This window comes from Opisthocomus hoazin, chromosome 7, assembly GCF_030867145.1.
Source record: "Opisthocomus hoazin isolate bOpiHoa1 chromosome 7, bOpiHoa1.hap1, whole genome shotgun sequence".
Taxonomy (NCBI): Eukaryota; Metazoa; Chordata; class Aves; order Opisthocomiformes; family Opisthocomidae; genus Opisthocomus; species Opisthocomus hoazin.
Genome location: NC_134420.1, coordinates 65,744,059 through 65,760,104, shown reverse-complemented (window position 1 = coordinate 65,760,104; position 16,046 = coordinate 65,744,059). Strand labels below are relative to the sequence as shown.

General features: G+C 36.5%; 1 protein-coding gene across 1 annotated transcript in view; it reads left to right on the top strand.

The window, feature by feature from the left end:
• Positions 1-3,174: 3,174 nt before the first annotated feature.
• The window catches only part of C7H14orf39 (chromosome 7 C14orf39 homolog), a 29,722-nt gene continuing 16,850 nt past the window's right edge, over positions 3,175-16,046 (top strand). The window contains exons 1-5 of the mRNA XM_009936779.2: positions 3,175-3,223; positions 3,547-3,603; positions 6,685-6,811; positions 12,333-12,422; positions 15,754-15,941. Coding sequence (XP_009935081.1) covers positions 3,175-3,223; positions 3,547-3,603; positions 6,685-6,811; positions 12,333-12,422; positions 15,754-15,941 — 511 coding nt within the window. The remainder of the gene's footprint in view (positions 3,224-3,546; positions 3,604-6,684; positions 6,812-12,332; positions 12,423-15,753; positions 15,942-16,046) is intronic.

Sequence of the window (16,046 nt, the reverse complement as noted above, 5' to 3'; positions counted from 1 at the left end):
TAAATTTTTAAATTCTAGGGGTTTAGGGAATAACCTGCAGAAATACAATTTTATTTGGTGTGTGCCCGACCAAGTAAAACGTGCCAATCCAGGAGAAGTTTGACTTTCTGAGGACTTGACATGCACGTCGGTAGCTAGTAATGAAGGCACGGTACATCATGCACAGCGGTAATGCCCTTTAAAACGTAAATGTTAGAAACGGAGACTTCATAAATGAAGAGCCCTACAGTTGCATTAATAATTGAAACTGGCACCGGTCAGGAAAGGGCTTCGATGTTGTCAGAAACCATGAAAACAGCAGTGGGTTTTGAAAAAGATGGCACGTCCTCACCTTGAACTCAGGGTTCAGGTCTCCTCACAGGGTTCCTAAAGCGGCCTTGCACAAGAGGGACAGAGAGTGATAAACAGCATGATGAGAGCCACAGGGTTTGTTAATGGGTAAAAAGTCAGTCTAGAAATGTGAACTCCACTAAATTTCAGAAGAATCAAACAAGTCACTTCTGAGAGTCTTAACGGTAGTGAACAGCATGGGAGAAATATGGCCTGCTCTCAAAATAACCCTGACGGAATGAAAATTGTTTATATAAAGCCAGCATAAATTAATACTGTTTCACAGCTGACAATGGGTTGCATTGAGCGTTTGGTTTTAAGGAAGAAATTTACCTCACAAATTGTGAGTATTTTTCACCTTGTAATGGAGAACCTAGCAAAGGCCGTTGTCAGATGGGATGTAACTCTGCTGTGAGACGTGGCATCAATGTTAGTGTTATGAGAATGACTAGAGACTCCACCAGGCAGTTTGCTTGTGGTTTCTGCACTCAATGCAATCTTGTAATACATGAAACTTTATTGCCATGATTGAATACCATATAATTACATTTATTAATGCAGTACAAAAATGCAAGATGCATAATGATATTTTTCTTCTGGCAGCATCTGAATAGCACCATTAGAAATAATATATACTGCTTGAAGCTGCTTTACCCATTGCTGTGTATTACACGTTCCTGTTTAAACTACCGAAAAATAACAAATGCATTCCTACCAAAGCTATCAATTTAACTACAACAGCCTGTGAAATAGAGTACATCAGGATAGGTTTTTACTTACGATTTGTTTGGAATATAAACACCGCAATATATCCTAAAAAGTGCTTGATTATTGCAGTAGCACATGCTGATGGAGCCATCCACCCGCTCTGTAGTGCTTGCTTAACAAAAATAACAGCCCCATGCGAGAACAATTTGTCATCCAGAGTTGGCTAATAATTCAATGCTACTTTTCTCCAGGAGGACCAAGAATCGGCCTTTACTGCAGCCATGTTCTGGAAGTCATCAGTTGTCCAAAATTTAAATGTCTTTTGTTTCAGGCGGGTGTACACCACTGCTTTTAAAATCTACAAAGATCCTGTAGATTACCAGAGTAGTTGAATCTCTCAGCCAGTGACACATGTATCCTCTTAATTCCCACCACATTTATCATTTGCAGTTATGTTACTTCATTTTAACAGTATCCAGAATAGCAGGTATTTTGCATATACATACTTTCACAAGCACTGTCATTTCTGCAACTTAACCTTTGCATAAATTGTATTTTAAAATCACACACACACACAAAAAGTTAAACACTCACTTTAGTTCTGTTTCTCTCTTTTACAAAGCATCAAAAGGTAAAATCAGTTGTGACTAGATGATAGCATAGCATGTATCTTAATAAGACGCAACTGTACAGTCTGGTCTGTTGATGAACTTTGTGTTGTGTTTTATAAACCAATGAATAGAAGTTACTTGCTGTTTAGAGTTTTGTGCTTTTTATTTTTGCATCATCTCTGTACCTCCTGTGTACTCCTCAGTGTCTTGCAGTTTTTTATGGGAACTCTCAGGAAAACAACTAACAAACGTTGTTAAACTGTTTCTAGAGAACAGATTTTTAACGTATGCTCCAAACTAGTTTTCGCATCCAAAGGAATTAGGAATTTCTTTCACTTCATGTAAAAGCAAAAATATTCTGCATTGACCTGTGGCTTGAGGAAGTATTTGATTTCTTAGTATTATTCTTCGTATTTTCAGAAAATGTTTTGTTTGCTGTTTGCTATGTTAAATGTTTCCAGGCAGCAGGAACTAGGGTTTCAAGGTTTTAAATACATTTGGTTAAAACTATTATCTCTTTCTCAGAGTTTTTATCACAGCCTGTACTAATCCAGTCACTTGGATTAGGTGTTCTGATCCTCACTTAGCTGTTAGGCAAATTCATTTCTGTCAAACATCCAGCATTTTAAATGTTCCCCCCAACCCCTCCGTTTCCACAGTCTCCGTGCTACAGTATGGAGCCTTAATGTCACTTTAGTTAAATTCTGCAGTTGTTTTCTATTCTGCTTTATCCTGGATTAGGATCTCATCCTCATCACCAATTTGTTGTGGCTTTACGTTTTACACAATACTGAGGGTATGGCTAAGCCATTGTGGCACAGTTCAGGATCAGATAGCTTTGCTTAACATTAAGTATATCTGAGCTAACTGCCTGCATTTAGTAAATTCTGATAAAATGGTGATTGCACCCTTTTTAAGCAGACTACATGACTCCCAAACTGTTCAAAACCCCTTAATGATTTCTGCTCATAGCAGCGCTACACAAACAGAAGCATGGATTTGTAACAGGCTGCTTTCCATTGTATGCGAGTTCTGTCTTTAATCACGCTTATGCGTATACTTTCTGATTTGAATGTACTTTGCAATTACTATGGGAGGAGTGTACAGAATGGATAAGTAGCTTTTCCATTACCAGCATTGCAGTCGATAGGCTTAGTAAACCAGCTGGAGTAGAGGCTACACATTTTGTACACAAGGACCTTTTCTTGCATTCTTCATGCCTTGTAAGAACATCAAGCCTCTCGAAGACAGAACTGCTCCAGGAACAAAGCTTTACCTAAATGATCTACCTCATTTTTTTCCTGACTGCCGTTTAGACTTTCAATGAGTCCATTACCAATATCTGTGAGAAATTTGGTCCCATTAAGTGGCTTAGATACTAATTCAAATGCAGTTAAAACTTTTTTTCTTCCTCTTTATCTTAAATTGTATGGTATTGTCTTGCAATTTTGACTTGTTTATTGCATCAGTGAAGCTTTTGACTGTGTAAATCCTTGAACTGCATTTTTCTTTTGTAGTTTACACAATGAGTGACAAACTTTTGAGCAACTTAGACAAACTTCTGCTTGAGTTCGGTAGGTCGTTATATCCTATATTTTTAAATTAATAATTACTAATGCAGTACGTATAGCAATATTTTCTACTTTAAACAGTTATATTAACTTCAAATAAATTTATAATATTAAGGTTTTGATGTTTGCCTACATAATGTTTTGTTAGCTGTGAGGTTATGGAAACGGGTACTAACAGCTATTTAATAGTAAAATTGCTATTTTGTTAAAGTCTTTGTTAATCAGTGTTTGTGTAATTAGTGCTGCACAACATAGATTTGTTTCACAGCTCAACTCTCTCTCTCACTCTATGCATATATATGAAAAAGTGTTTATTTTCTTCTTAGTTTTCCAGCTGGAACAAACAACCTCTGCTAAGGAACATGTGACTCAACAGATAAATTGTAAGTAGTGATAAATTATCATTTTATTAGATATTGAACACACTGCTTTTGTTTCATTAGTTCTGGTACACATTCTGTGTTTCAGTGGCGGAAGCAAGCCTAATAATGAAAGCTGTCCCGTGTCCTGCTTTCACCCTACCTCGTCTTTTGCCATCAATACTTGCTCATTCTCCCTAGCAGACTTTGCTTTTGCTTGCGACTTTTAGCTAGTGCTGTTCAGCTGTCTCATGGACAGCCAGTTTCATGCTGCGCCATTTCCTGCTCTTACTCTGCAGCTCCTCACAGTCACTGGCAGTGCTTTGATTCAGCTGTGCTTGCTCAATACATCTGCCACTTGCCTCCCTTTCTTTCTTCGTGTTTTTTTGTTCTTTCCAGATTTGGACCTCTGCCTCACTGCTTCTTCTCTCTTTCTGTTTTCTTGTAATAATGAAAGTTCTCTCAGTTGCCACTGCCTACTCAAGCCTGGTTCTTCTTTTCTACAATCAAGCAGCTGGTAATTTTATTTGATATTCAAAACAGTAGACCCAATAAGGAAGTCTCACTCCACACCAAATTATTTTTCCCCAGGACTAACAGACAGCATAATAGTATGGACTTAGGTCTGGATTGATATTTTTTTTTTAGCATGTTACTATGTGGTATCACTCACTTATGAGAGCGGTTGTGGTAAAGAAACTATTCTTTGGACATTCTGAGGACATCTGTGCTCATCACTGGTGCTTCACAGGCACATACTGAAGCTCATAACCTTCAGGAAAAAGAACCAGAGTTCTGGTCTGATTGATGCTCCTCTTGATGGCAACATTTCTAATAATCCTGACTGATATGTCCTAGTACTTACTCATTAAGCAGATTATAATTATTAAATTGAAGGATCTTAAACATTAACACATCTGTAACACTAAATCTGGTACACCTAGAATTCTTTTTTAACTCTTCAGTCACATAATTGAAGGTTAGAGTTGAGCTTTTTCTTGACATATATGCAAGCTTACAGTCAATGAGCACGCTTTCAGGGAAAATCCAAAGGCTGTGTAGTAACATGGCATAGATATTTGCGTGTTCAGTTCATAGATATGTAAATATGTGTGAATTCAAACCCAACACTCAGACTTTTAAAAGTTTGGGTTAAATCCTTCAAAAACGTACCCAGAAATAGTTCCACTGATTTAATTTTGTCTCTGTGTGTTACTTGGCAGAGGAACAGTTGTAGTATTCAGCCTCGGACTTTTAGCGTGAGATTCATCAGACTTTTTGGCTAGAGTTTCTTTATAACCAGTGGAGGGAAATAGGCACTTTTAGGGTGTGATTTGTGTCATCCTGAAGAAAGAGTTTAAAGCAGGTTAGCTAAAGTAAGCTTTAAAAAATGTCCTCTTGTCTCCGCTGAGTGTAGCTGTAGCCATGGGTGTCTAGTTCTGAAGTAGGTGTCTGCATTGTAAAGCTGGGTGAGATGGCGCTCATCCACAAGGTCCTTGCGAAAGCAACGTGTGAGTAGAACAACTTGTACTTGTTACAGAAATGCTCATTTGTAGAAAATACCAAATGAAATGTAAAGTACATAGCTTTGCTTATGTAATTGATATTTTGTGAATACAGTTACGTTGTATCTCGGTAAATCTCAAAATGTCAGCTGCAGGATACTTCCACATAAACCTGTTTTTTTACAGAAATGAAACATACGTCAGTTGTCCAATAATTATGCTTCATGCTAAGTAAAGGCAAGTTACTGACTTTCAGGACAAGGGGCAATGGGCACAAACTGAGGCACAGGAAGTTCCGTCTGAACATGAGGAAGAACTTCTTCCCTCTGAGGGTGACGGAGCACTGGAACAGGCTGCCCAGGGAGGTTGTGGAGTCTCCTTCTCTGGAGATATTCAAGACCTGCCTGAACAAGGTCCTGTGCAGCCTGCTGTAGGTGACCCTGCTTCGGCAGGAGGGTTGGACTAGATGACCCACAGAGGTCCCTTCCAACCCCTACCATTCTGTGATTCTGTGACTTAAGCTATTGAAGAGAGCACTCAGGATATTAAAATACATAGAGAATCTTTTGCTTTTCAGTGACTGATGTTTCTCTCTGATAAGTGTTTTTTTCTGGTATAAATGCAGCTGGCATTGAACATGAATATATAGCAAGCACTGCAAAGCCAGACTCAAACCTCAGGATGACCTGAAGTTCTACAGCAGTAATTCAAACAGCTCAAGACACATCTTGCATAACTAAGATGCCCTTCCTGGTTAAGTAGATGAGAAGGGCAGGATGTCTGTGATTGACTTCTGCTTAGGGCCTCCAGCTTTGGCATATAGCACATCAGGGCAGCAGTGATGGCGAGGGATGATTTGGCACTAATAAATCTGATACCTTCTATAAAAAAATAAGAAATAAACAGCACAGAGAAAAAAAATGTGCACCTAGTTGTGCTCATTTCATTGCAACGTGAGCATGCACGATAGCTCTCACAGCTTTTACTTGTGAAAGAGAACACTGATCATGTTCAACGATATGGACTTTCTACTAACCAGTCGTTCAGAAGATATTATCAGCTATCTACTGTTAGAAAAGGCAGAATTAAGAATCTGCTTTCAAGTATGTTGTCAAATATCATAGTGCTTGAGGATTTGTTGTTGTAATACTTTTTTTTATTAATGAACCTCTGTTTCCTATATTAACTTATCATACATTACACATTCCGACCTAGAATAAGTTCCCTTTTTCTTTTAATTTCTCTATTTCTTTTTCTAGTAATAATTTGCTTATATGCCTTTAGTGATGTTTTTATTTTTCGCTTCTTGTAGTCAGCTTTCCCATTCAAAACATTTCTGTTTCTGGACTTCTGTAAAAGAAAACAAATGTTTGAAAGAGACTTTTATCTCAAGCAACTTTTGTACTTTAGTCAGGCTCCTCAGTTGCAAGAATTACCAAGGGCAAAGCGGCTTATACTCTGGTTTCCCTGTCTACTGTTTCTAGTATCTGCAGACTCTGTGGACTGCAAAAAAATGAAGGGTCAGCTCTAATGTAGCCTTATTATTTCATGGCTGTGTTGAAAATATATCTGCTAACATTTTATTTATTTTTACTTTCAGTATATACTGTAAAAATCACAGAAGAAAAGAATGAAATTGCTAGGTTGCAGGAAAATATAAGTAACAGCAACGATGCAATTGCTGATTTGCACAAGCAAAATGAGAGTAGTAAGGAGAGCTGTAATGCGTAAGTACAATATAGCCTGAACTTGGAGTTACAGATGGCATTAAGAAAATCAGTGAGGAAGTAGTGTAAAAACATGTGTGTCTTCAGACAGAAGTGATGTTAAAGAAAACTTTAGTATTGTCCTATTTTTTTCAAGCTGCAAATCATCTGGTACAAATATTGCAATATTATCCAACCCCTGAAAAATTAAATTGTAGAAAAACAGACTACATTGAAGTTTTTTTTGTTTTTTATTAAAATCAATAATTTTCAGAGATTGCAGGTACTGTCTGCAGCATGCTAAAGTATTCAAGTAGTAAGGTAATGGAAACATAATTTTTCTATATTTGGATGCATGTGAGTTCTGTCAAATTTGGAAAGTATTAAGAATACAATTTTAAAAAGTTAACTTTTTTACAAACTAAAAAAAGTTAATAACTATCAGTGATAACAAGGCTCCATTATGTTGTTCTTTTTAAATTCTGAATTTGGCTTCCTGAAATAGAAGCATTTTTCCACTTTTTGTTCACAACATGTTTTGCATTACATTTTGTTCTATACCTATTCTTTCCTAAGATGTCTCATACATGCCTTTACATACAGAGAAGTGTGTACTTCTACTAGCAGATTTTGGTATAATTTTTACTACAAACTGCAAAATTGTTCTTCTAGGCATGCTGTTTTGATGAGTGCAATGAGCCGCAGTTCACAGCTTTCTTCACAGAAATTTTTCTGTCGGATTGTTAGTGGAAGCAGATCACTTTTGAGTCTTAGCAATGAAAAGTTTCTCCAGCAAGAATCTGGCTACAAGAAGTTTTTTCTTGCTAATTTTTAAAAATGAAAATCTCACGTGTTTGCAAGAGTAGCTAAAAAGGCAAATCTGTATTTGACGGTACGGAGAGTTTGGCCCAGATGATATAATCCTGTCTTTTCATTGCAGCGTTCATCTCTCCACAATCTGTCTAGTTCCTTGGCAGTTGAAGTGATGATTTGTTAGCAAATTCTATCCATTTTGTTTTCTTGCAATTCTGTACCTAAAGATAAGAGTTTGAATTAAAATGTCTGTAACATACATTTGAAATTTTGTTTTAGGATGTGAATGGAGAATGTGGGTGTTTCTAAGAGCAGAAAGAGAAGTAAAGATAGCATCAGGGTCCTTTCTAGGTTTATTTTGAGCTATCTGAAAACAGAAGAAAGAATGGAATCATTAGTAAATGAAGTGGGTAGCTGTTTGAATCAATTGCCATAACATACTGATTTGTAGCTTTACCATAAAAAGAGTTAGGAAAATATTTGGCCTTGACAGGAAAATTCCAGTTTTCTTTTATGTTAAATTCTTACCTCCACTGCAGTATAAAATGAGCACTTTTGTAAGTTTCTGAAACCATTCACACTACTTGGATATCTTTTGAAGTTTAAATCTGTTTGCAAGTCACAAACTGTTAAGTGGTGCAAATAAAGAAATAAAAAATTAAGGGCAGAACCAAGGATTTGATCTAAATTTTAATCATTGAATTAAATGGATTTTGGCTCAGGTCCTACAAAGAATAATTAATGACATTAGTGTAAAGAGACTGAAAATGAGAAGTGACTCATTAATGAATACATGTATTCACAGAAGGACAATGCTTGCAGAAGAGTAGAGACTTTGTGTCTTAAATTATTGAAAATGTCATTTAACGACATACTGAAAACAGATAAACAAGCCCTAGCTATAAGATCAGGCATTAGAGCACTTATGTGGTAGAATCATCTTGAACTTCTAGAATTTATTCTAGTTGATATTCCATATATGCTGGACATGCTTCTAATGTTGATTTTGTAAATTCAAATATTGTTTTGGAGTCACAATCACCCTCATAATTGACTAATTCCCAGTAATGCTCAGCAGAACTCTCAAAGAAACAACTTTTTGTCTGGATTACTAGGCATCCTAAGTTTATTGAAGCATGTTTGAAGACTTTGATCGATATATGGGATTCTTATATTCAACAAGTCTACAGAAAATTGATATATGAGACAGATGTATTGAGATACTACTGTGTTTTCTAAAGAAGTCCATATTGGTCTGTATAACATGAAACTGAAGGCACAAAATGGCCAAAATGAAATATGTATTTTTAGACAAGTGCTGACATTTTTCTCATCTTTAGTTTATTGAATGATTCCAGCTAGAAATATTGATCCCAGAACAGTAAGAAGTGGTGAAATACTACCAATAGATTCTATTCCAGTTTTATTGTTTCTATTCTATTTTAAAAATTTGGGTTCAAGGATGGTGAGATTTCATGGAAATAAAAGTAAAAAAGCCAGATGAACTCAGAATGTTACTAATTTGGAAAAGAAATTGTCTTCTCTCACTAGCTAAGCTACAAACTACTTTTATTGCTTTCTGATTGGTGTGAGTAAAGATTTTTTTATACCCTAACTGATGAAATGAAGGACAAATAAATGTGATAGCTACCAAGAACCTCTGTGAGACAGTGGTGCATTTAGTGAACTGGTAGATGAGCTGTTGGAATCCTGTATACAGGATTGTTGTGTTTACAAAACAGCGTTCTTGTACTCTGTGTTTTCAGCATGTGCGTAGAATAGATGTGAACACAAAGTGTGACGCACAACATGGTTTGTACTTTGATTAATAAAAGCTCTATAACTTCATCATTGCTTGGTTTTTTTCCTCCAAAGAAAGGCATGGAGTTTTCTGAGTAGAAGATCACAGTGTTTGTGTGCCAGTACATTTTTATAAAAGTGTAGAAGTGTGTTGGTTTCTACTTCTTAAAAAATCTGATCCTTTAAAAATTCAGTTTTCTGCTGAATTTGCAGTAGATATGGTGAAGTAGCATTTTGTAATTACATTTTTAATCACTGATGCTGTGAAACAATTTGTGTCAATACCACTAAGTTTCCTGAATGGATGCTGCAATTTCTCATTCACCTTTTTTTGTTTACAAACTCTACTGCTGTCATAAATGTTGATTATACATTGTGTTGTCTCACCACCTGGATTACATTATGTTTTGTTCAAGGTTATTGGACTTCAGTTCAGGAAATTAATTGTCAGGTCTTTGTTCTTAATTTATTTCTTTGATGGAAATTGCATTTAGTTAGCTGTTACTGAAGCCTCTATTTTCTTCCACCTTTGGAGTGATTGTCCAAATACACATACTTCATATGATTGCATGCTGCAGACCCTCCAGTTTTGAACCATGGGGCATACTCATGTCTAAAAGTGCCCTTTACTTACCCTACTCATGAAAATGCAAAGTGAACCACGCCACCTCAGTTGGTCTTACCTGTCCAGTAAATAATTGTTTTATTTGTAGAGTTGCAACCTTGGTCTGCACTGCCATTTCTCCCCACATCCTTGTTGATATAACTCTTTAAATGTAACTGTATCTCTCCTGTTCCAGATTCACTTGGTCTCTTCAGTCCTAATGGGTTTTTCCTTTTTCTATTTCTTCAACGTTTAGCTTTGATAGAATTTAGGTATGTGTTCCTGAAGTTGGGTTTTGTGTGTACATCTCCTAGGACAGATAGTTCAACTCTGACTTCATTGCAGGTGTTTGTGTTGCCTTCTGGTGGCTTGTATTCTGGGCAAAAGCTGAAATTAAAGATCACCCTAAGCCCTGACTAGAGAGAGGGTGTGCTAATTTTTTGTCTGGAAGGCTCCCTTGGAGGGAGTATGTGATTTTTTTTCACTGGAAATAGGATCTCATTCATACTGTATCCCTGTTTGTTCTGATGATTCAGCCATCATCTGAATCTCAGCTCCCAGCATCTCAGAAGTTGCCTATTGACAACTTGTCGTTACAGAGACTATTATCTCTGAAGGAGTGGAGTGTTTGTCAGTAGTACATAGATTCATAGAGTCATTACGGTTGGAAAAGACCTCTAAGATCATCAGGTGTAGCCATCAACACATCACCACCATGCCTACTAAACCACGTCCTGATATACCATAAACAAACACCTGTTTAGCTCAGTAGACCTACGTAATTTTTCTGTTCTTTCCCTCACTTCACAACACTTTGGTATGTGTTAAGTCTTATTAAGATATTACTCACTGTATGGAAGGCTCCAAGCACCAGAGTTTCCCCGAATTTGTTTCTCACCATCTCCAGCTGAGCAAGATCGTGGCCATCTGTTCAGTTATAACTTTCTCTGAAAATGTATTTTCTGATAGCTGTTACCTCAGCTGGGAGGGTAGGAGACATCCGGGCCTGGATGGTTCATGCTCCTTACACCATCTTTTTTTCAGACAGGATGCTTTCTTTTGACAGACCCATTATATGCCTCTCCTAAAGATCATGTCTGGATTTCACTTCAATCAGAAAGTTTATGTGCCTGTTTTCTAGAGCTCCCACGTCCAAGGAATAAGCATCTCTAATACCTGGATGTTGAGAAAGTACTATTAGTTTACTAGTCGTAAGTCCATGTATTCGCTGAAGTTGCTGTGATTTCAGTACAATCTACAGCATCCTGCTGTAAGAAAACCACTTTGGTGGGCTGCATCATAGCTGTTACATTATAAGAGGCTCCTGAAATGAGAAGAACAAAAATCGGATTAATTGTGTTTCAAGGCCATCAGGGAACCACGTGAGAGGAGGTCCAGGCTAAGCGTTACACAATGTGGACCCATCAGTTTGCTCTAGAGGAATCTAGTTCTGAGCTGGGTATGAGCCACTTGGCACCTCTTGTCGGGAGACAGGTTTGGGTGCCTTTATGGAATAGGTGTGTTTAACAGAGTAGACATAATATATAGCCAGATACCAACTGCATGGAATATGAAAATGTATGTCGATGATCACTTAGAGGTGGAAAAGAACGTTACTTGACAGCAACTGAAGTTCAGTTCTTGTCTGCCATTAGTTCAACTGTTAGCTGGTGTGTTTTCCTGTAAGGGCAGAATTGGAGTTCAAATCTAGTCAGTTAGAGGTGGTATGAGGACTTGGGACTCTAAACTGCTGGGTCAGTGCTCCCAGTGTCTGGGCTGTTGTGCTGAAAGACAGCATCTCCTTCTGGCTGTTTTCTGAGCAGGACTTGCTTAGCAAATGGAGGGGATTCTGAGTTTGTGATTGCTGCTTGCATTTAGGTATGAGATAGGTGCTGGTGATCTCGGTGAGAATGAGGCTGTGCGCATCTGCAACAAGAAGATTGTACATATCTAAAGGATTTACTGGTGGTGCTGTTCTGAGTACCTCATCTGTGGGTTTAGATGCCTAACTGCTTAGCATTAGGCTCCAAAAATTTGTGAAGCTCACTCTATTCCTTAAAAAGTGCTTTTAAATCTTTGCTAATTCTGTATGTGTATACATATATACATATATATTATTAAATTTGCAGCTTTGAAATCTTAAGAAAATAAATGTACACATGTTAATGCTTTCTGTACTAAAACAGTTTATGTTTGGCTTTCAAAACATTAAGTAAATGATTTGTTCTAGTAAGCTAGCTAAAGTAACTTGATGTCTTCATTTCTGAATGGCTTTTTATTAAGAAAGACCAATTCTATGCTTTCTGTTTTGTACTTTCTCCACAGCTGGAAGCCCACCTATGTAATTCTTAGCAAGCATGAAGAATATTTGAAAAGTGAACTTGAAGCTTTACAAGAAGCTACAGAAAATGAGAGGTATCTGTGATCATGTGAGATGAGGTTTCTAGCAGTAGTGCTTATTAACCTGTCTACACTGATCCGCAAGGATAGTGCAGTCTGCATCAAAAGGTTGTTGTAAGCTTTTCAGGATAACAAAAGTGATTGAATAATCATGATTGAATAAAAGAATTTTCGGTTTACATTGTTATGAGGTCATGTGTTATTTTGTAGTTAAAATGGAGTAGTATAAAATATGGCTTCTTCAAATTCAATTTCTTCCCAGATGCCTATTATAATTTTTCAGAACATTGTTCAATTGCCTACAATTTCAGGAAAAGCCCTCTGAAATAAAGGTAATGAATGTTTCAGCATTGGCAGAAATATAAAATATTGGAGCATATTTGCAAGAGCATACAGAAGTTTTATCAATAAATTATTTTTTTACTTTTTTATAACATATCTTCAGGTATACTGTAATTTCAGTAGTTTCAGATATTCATGTTTGGAAAGACTTTTTTGAAAATACTCAGGTTTTACGTGTTTTTTTTGTTTCAGAAGCATAGTTTAATTGAACCTAAGCCTTTAAATTCATATGTGGAATAAGTAAGATAACAGTTAGAGGCATTCAGATAATTTTATGCTTTGCTTTATTTGTGCATATGAATTGCATATGATTATTAGAATATACAAGTCAAGGTTTTTTTTCTGCTGTATATTCTTAAAAAGAACCACAAAGCATGCAAATTCAATATTAGATCCTGAAAAAATAGGGTGAGTAACCCAGGAAAGCCTTGTCTAAAACCATTGTAAGAGCAGTGGTGGGTAAGATTCTAGTGAGTATTAATTGCAAATTCAATTATGTTCAATAAGTGGCATTTTGGTCATTTCAGCTTCATTAATTAGATTCTGCATTTTAAACAAATTATTAGTTGTGGAATGTGGAATAAAGAACAATCCCTGAAGATTTTCACTGAGATGTTCAAAATGCAGTGTGCCAAGCTAACCCTCTGAAGTTCTGTTTAGCACTCAGATAAAATTCATCTTGGAGACATTGCTCACCCTTACAGGTCTGCTTGTGAAGGGGAAGAGGCTGGTTAGCCCCATGGTGAAAAAATCATGACATATTCATGTAGATACCTAAATACCAATTTAGAGGCATAACTTCAGGTAACTGAAAATGTCGGGTTTTGTTCTTTTGTAGGTGTTCATTTTGCCAGTTGTCCAAGACAGCAGAAATAGCATGCCTGATAGCCTTTAATTAACTCGGTAGCTTATCTGTCTTCTTCCTGTTCAGAGCTCTGTATTTGGTGAAAAATAAGCCTAAATTGGCTTTCTATGAGTATATGATTAAGCCATTTTGGCTTTCACTAATTTGAGCTGACAAGCCAAAGAAGCATTACTTTTAAATTGCTTCTTTAGATAACTCATTTCAATTCCAACGCGAAAGTGTTTGATTTGTTTTCCTGAGCTTAATTATAAGACATCATGACTATAAATCATAAAACAAATTTAATTCACGTATTTCACAAAAGCAGTCTTTGCAAATATAGTCTATCCATACAGAAGCATTTGATGGTGTATTCAAATCTGCAAGATGTGCATTCAACAATTTCCAAATATTTAAATTAGGAAGAAAAATAAGTACATTTAGAATTTTATGTGCTGAATGTGCTTTTTAGCCTGGCATTTGGGGGCACTGAGGACATACTGCTTTAGATGGAAAGATGTTTTAAAAAGATGGGAAGATCAGTTTGCATTTAATTAGGTACTTCTTACGGAGGTTTTAAAAACGTTCCATATTTTTTCGTTATTATTGGTTTCAGGAACATGTAAGAACGCTTAGTCCTGGAGGTTTGTCCTGTAAATAAGGGGTACGAAGAAGGAAAGAGGGTTAAATAGCTGTCCACATAATGTTCAGGGGTTTTGTGGGTGCTGTTCTTTTCCCATTGTCTTTAGATTAAAACTTCTTCTAATGACTTTAATGCGAACAGTGCTGAATTCTAAATAGCCTATGTTTAACTGCGTGAACTAGAGGTTGTGAGTTGTTTATTAAAATAGTGACAATTTCTCAAGACCATTATACTATACTATATATGGCCATAAATATTAATCTGTGGAAATTACATTTTGGGAAAAGAATATAAAATCTGAGGATTATTTTCCGAAGCTTGAAATGTAGCTAAGTCTTGTCTATGTGGGAAATACAGACTTCCGTCAGGTCTGTGCTTAGATTACCTGTGTGTGACATTAAGACCCAGAACCAGTTCCTTAATTGCATTGTTAATTATTCAGTTTTCCCAAAAGATACTACTTTCGTACTGGAAATTACCTGTAATAAAAGTTATGCCTAGTAGCATTATTGGTGTAATAAAAGACTCATCCCAATGAGACAGCTGAATATTTGATCTGCCATTAGCAATCTATACTGTAAATTCCTTGCCTGGGTGAGAAAACCTGAAAAAAAAAAGAAGTCTTTTCAAGTGTAGTCACTGTCATTGATTTAACACAAGAGGATGGCTGTCCTGTGCAACAACATTTTTTTTTCTATTCTTTCCAAACATAATATTGATAAATTTTCAGCTTTAGGTGATGAGTTATATCCTATTACTTGTTATGGTATTTGTTTGGTTTTATAGTACAATTTTTTCAAAAGCCAATTGAAAGTTTAAAAATGTCGTGAACATTAATTGAAGTACCTACTGTAATAGTTTGTAGCAATGTACTCACATGATGTCAGTGAAACTATATTAGTTAGAGGGCAGTCCTACAAGAAGCTGAGCCTTCTGGCTCTTTGCCAATGAAACACTTAAGTGTTTGCTTAACCTTAAGCATGAACAGTCCTATTGTTTTGTTGTGACTAATGTGTGTGGTTAAGCCTTCCCTGAGTCAGACACAGATTACTCAGCATCTCCTTGGAGGCAGCTCTTAGTCCAGTGATGCATCAGGCTGCTCTGCATGTGGGATGCTGGGCCAAGCACAGCTCCACTGCAACCGGTGGAGATGTGCCAATATACATGAACAGAGAATTTGGCCTGCGGTGAGTTTCATGATAATTACACAGGGGAAAAAAACATTTGTCATCTGCCAGGGTGCCTTTGAATATGGTATGGTCTACAATCCTTTCAGAACAATGAGGTTTGACTGTTTTTTACATCAGGAGTGTATTCTTTGTTACATACAGCATAGTTTTCCTTGAAAATACCCAGAAGATGAAAAATAGAGCCAAATAGCAGTATATTAAATAGAATCCAACATTTTTTCCAGGACAACAGCAAATCTAATGGAGCTGATGACATAAATTAATAGGTTTTTTCCTTAGAAACAATGGCTTTATGTGGAAAAAATTAAATTACATGTATTTTTATAGGAAAATGTATCAGGATTACATAACCCAGTATAAAGAGGTTTTGAAGCAACACCGCGAAAAATATGCAGAAACCGCTCTTGCACGGGAGTATTACAAAAAAAAGAAAGAGATTGAAGAAATCCAAAACAGAGTTTTGAAACAGTGTGAAAAATATAAATTGAAAGAAGATGCTTGCTTGGATATTCTCGGTACTACTATTACCCATGCTTTTACAGTAGTGGTAGTGCACTGTACATTAAAAGTGCTGTACAAAAATCCTCTAATTAATTTTCTACAGTTCTCTTAAGCCAATA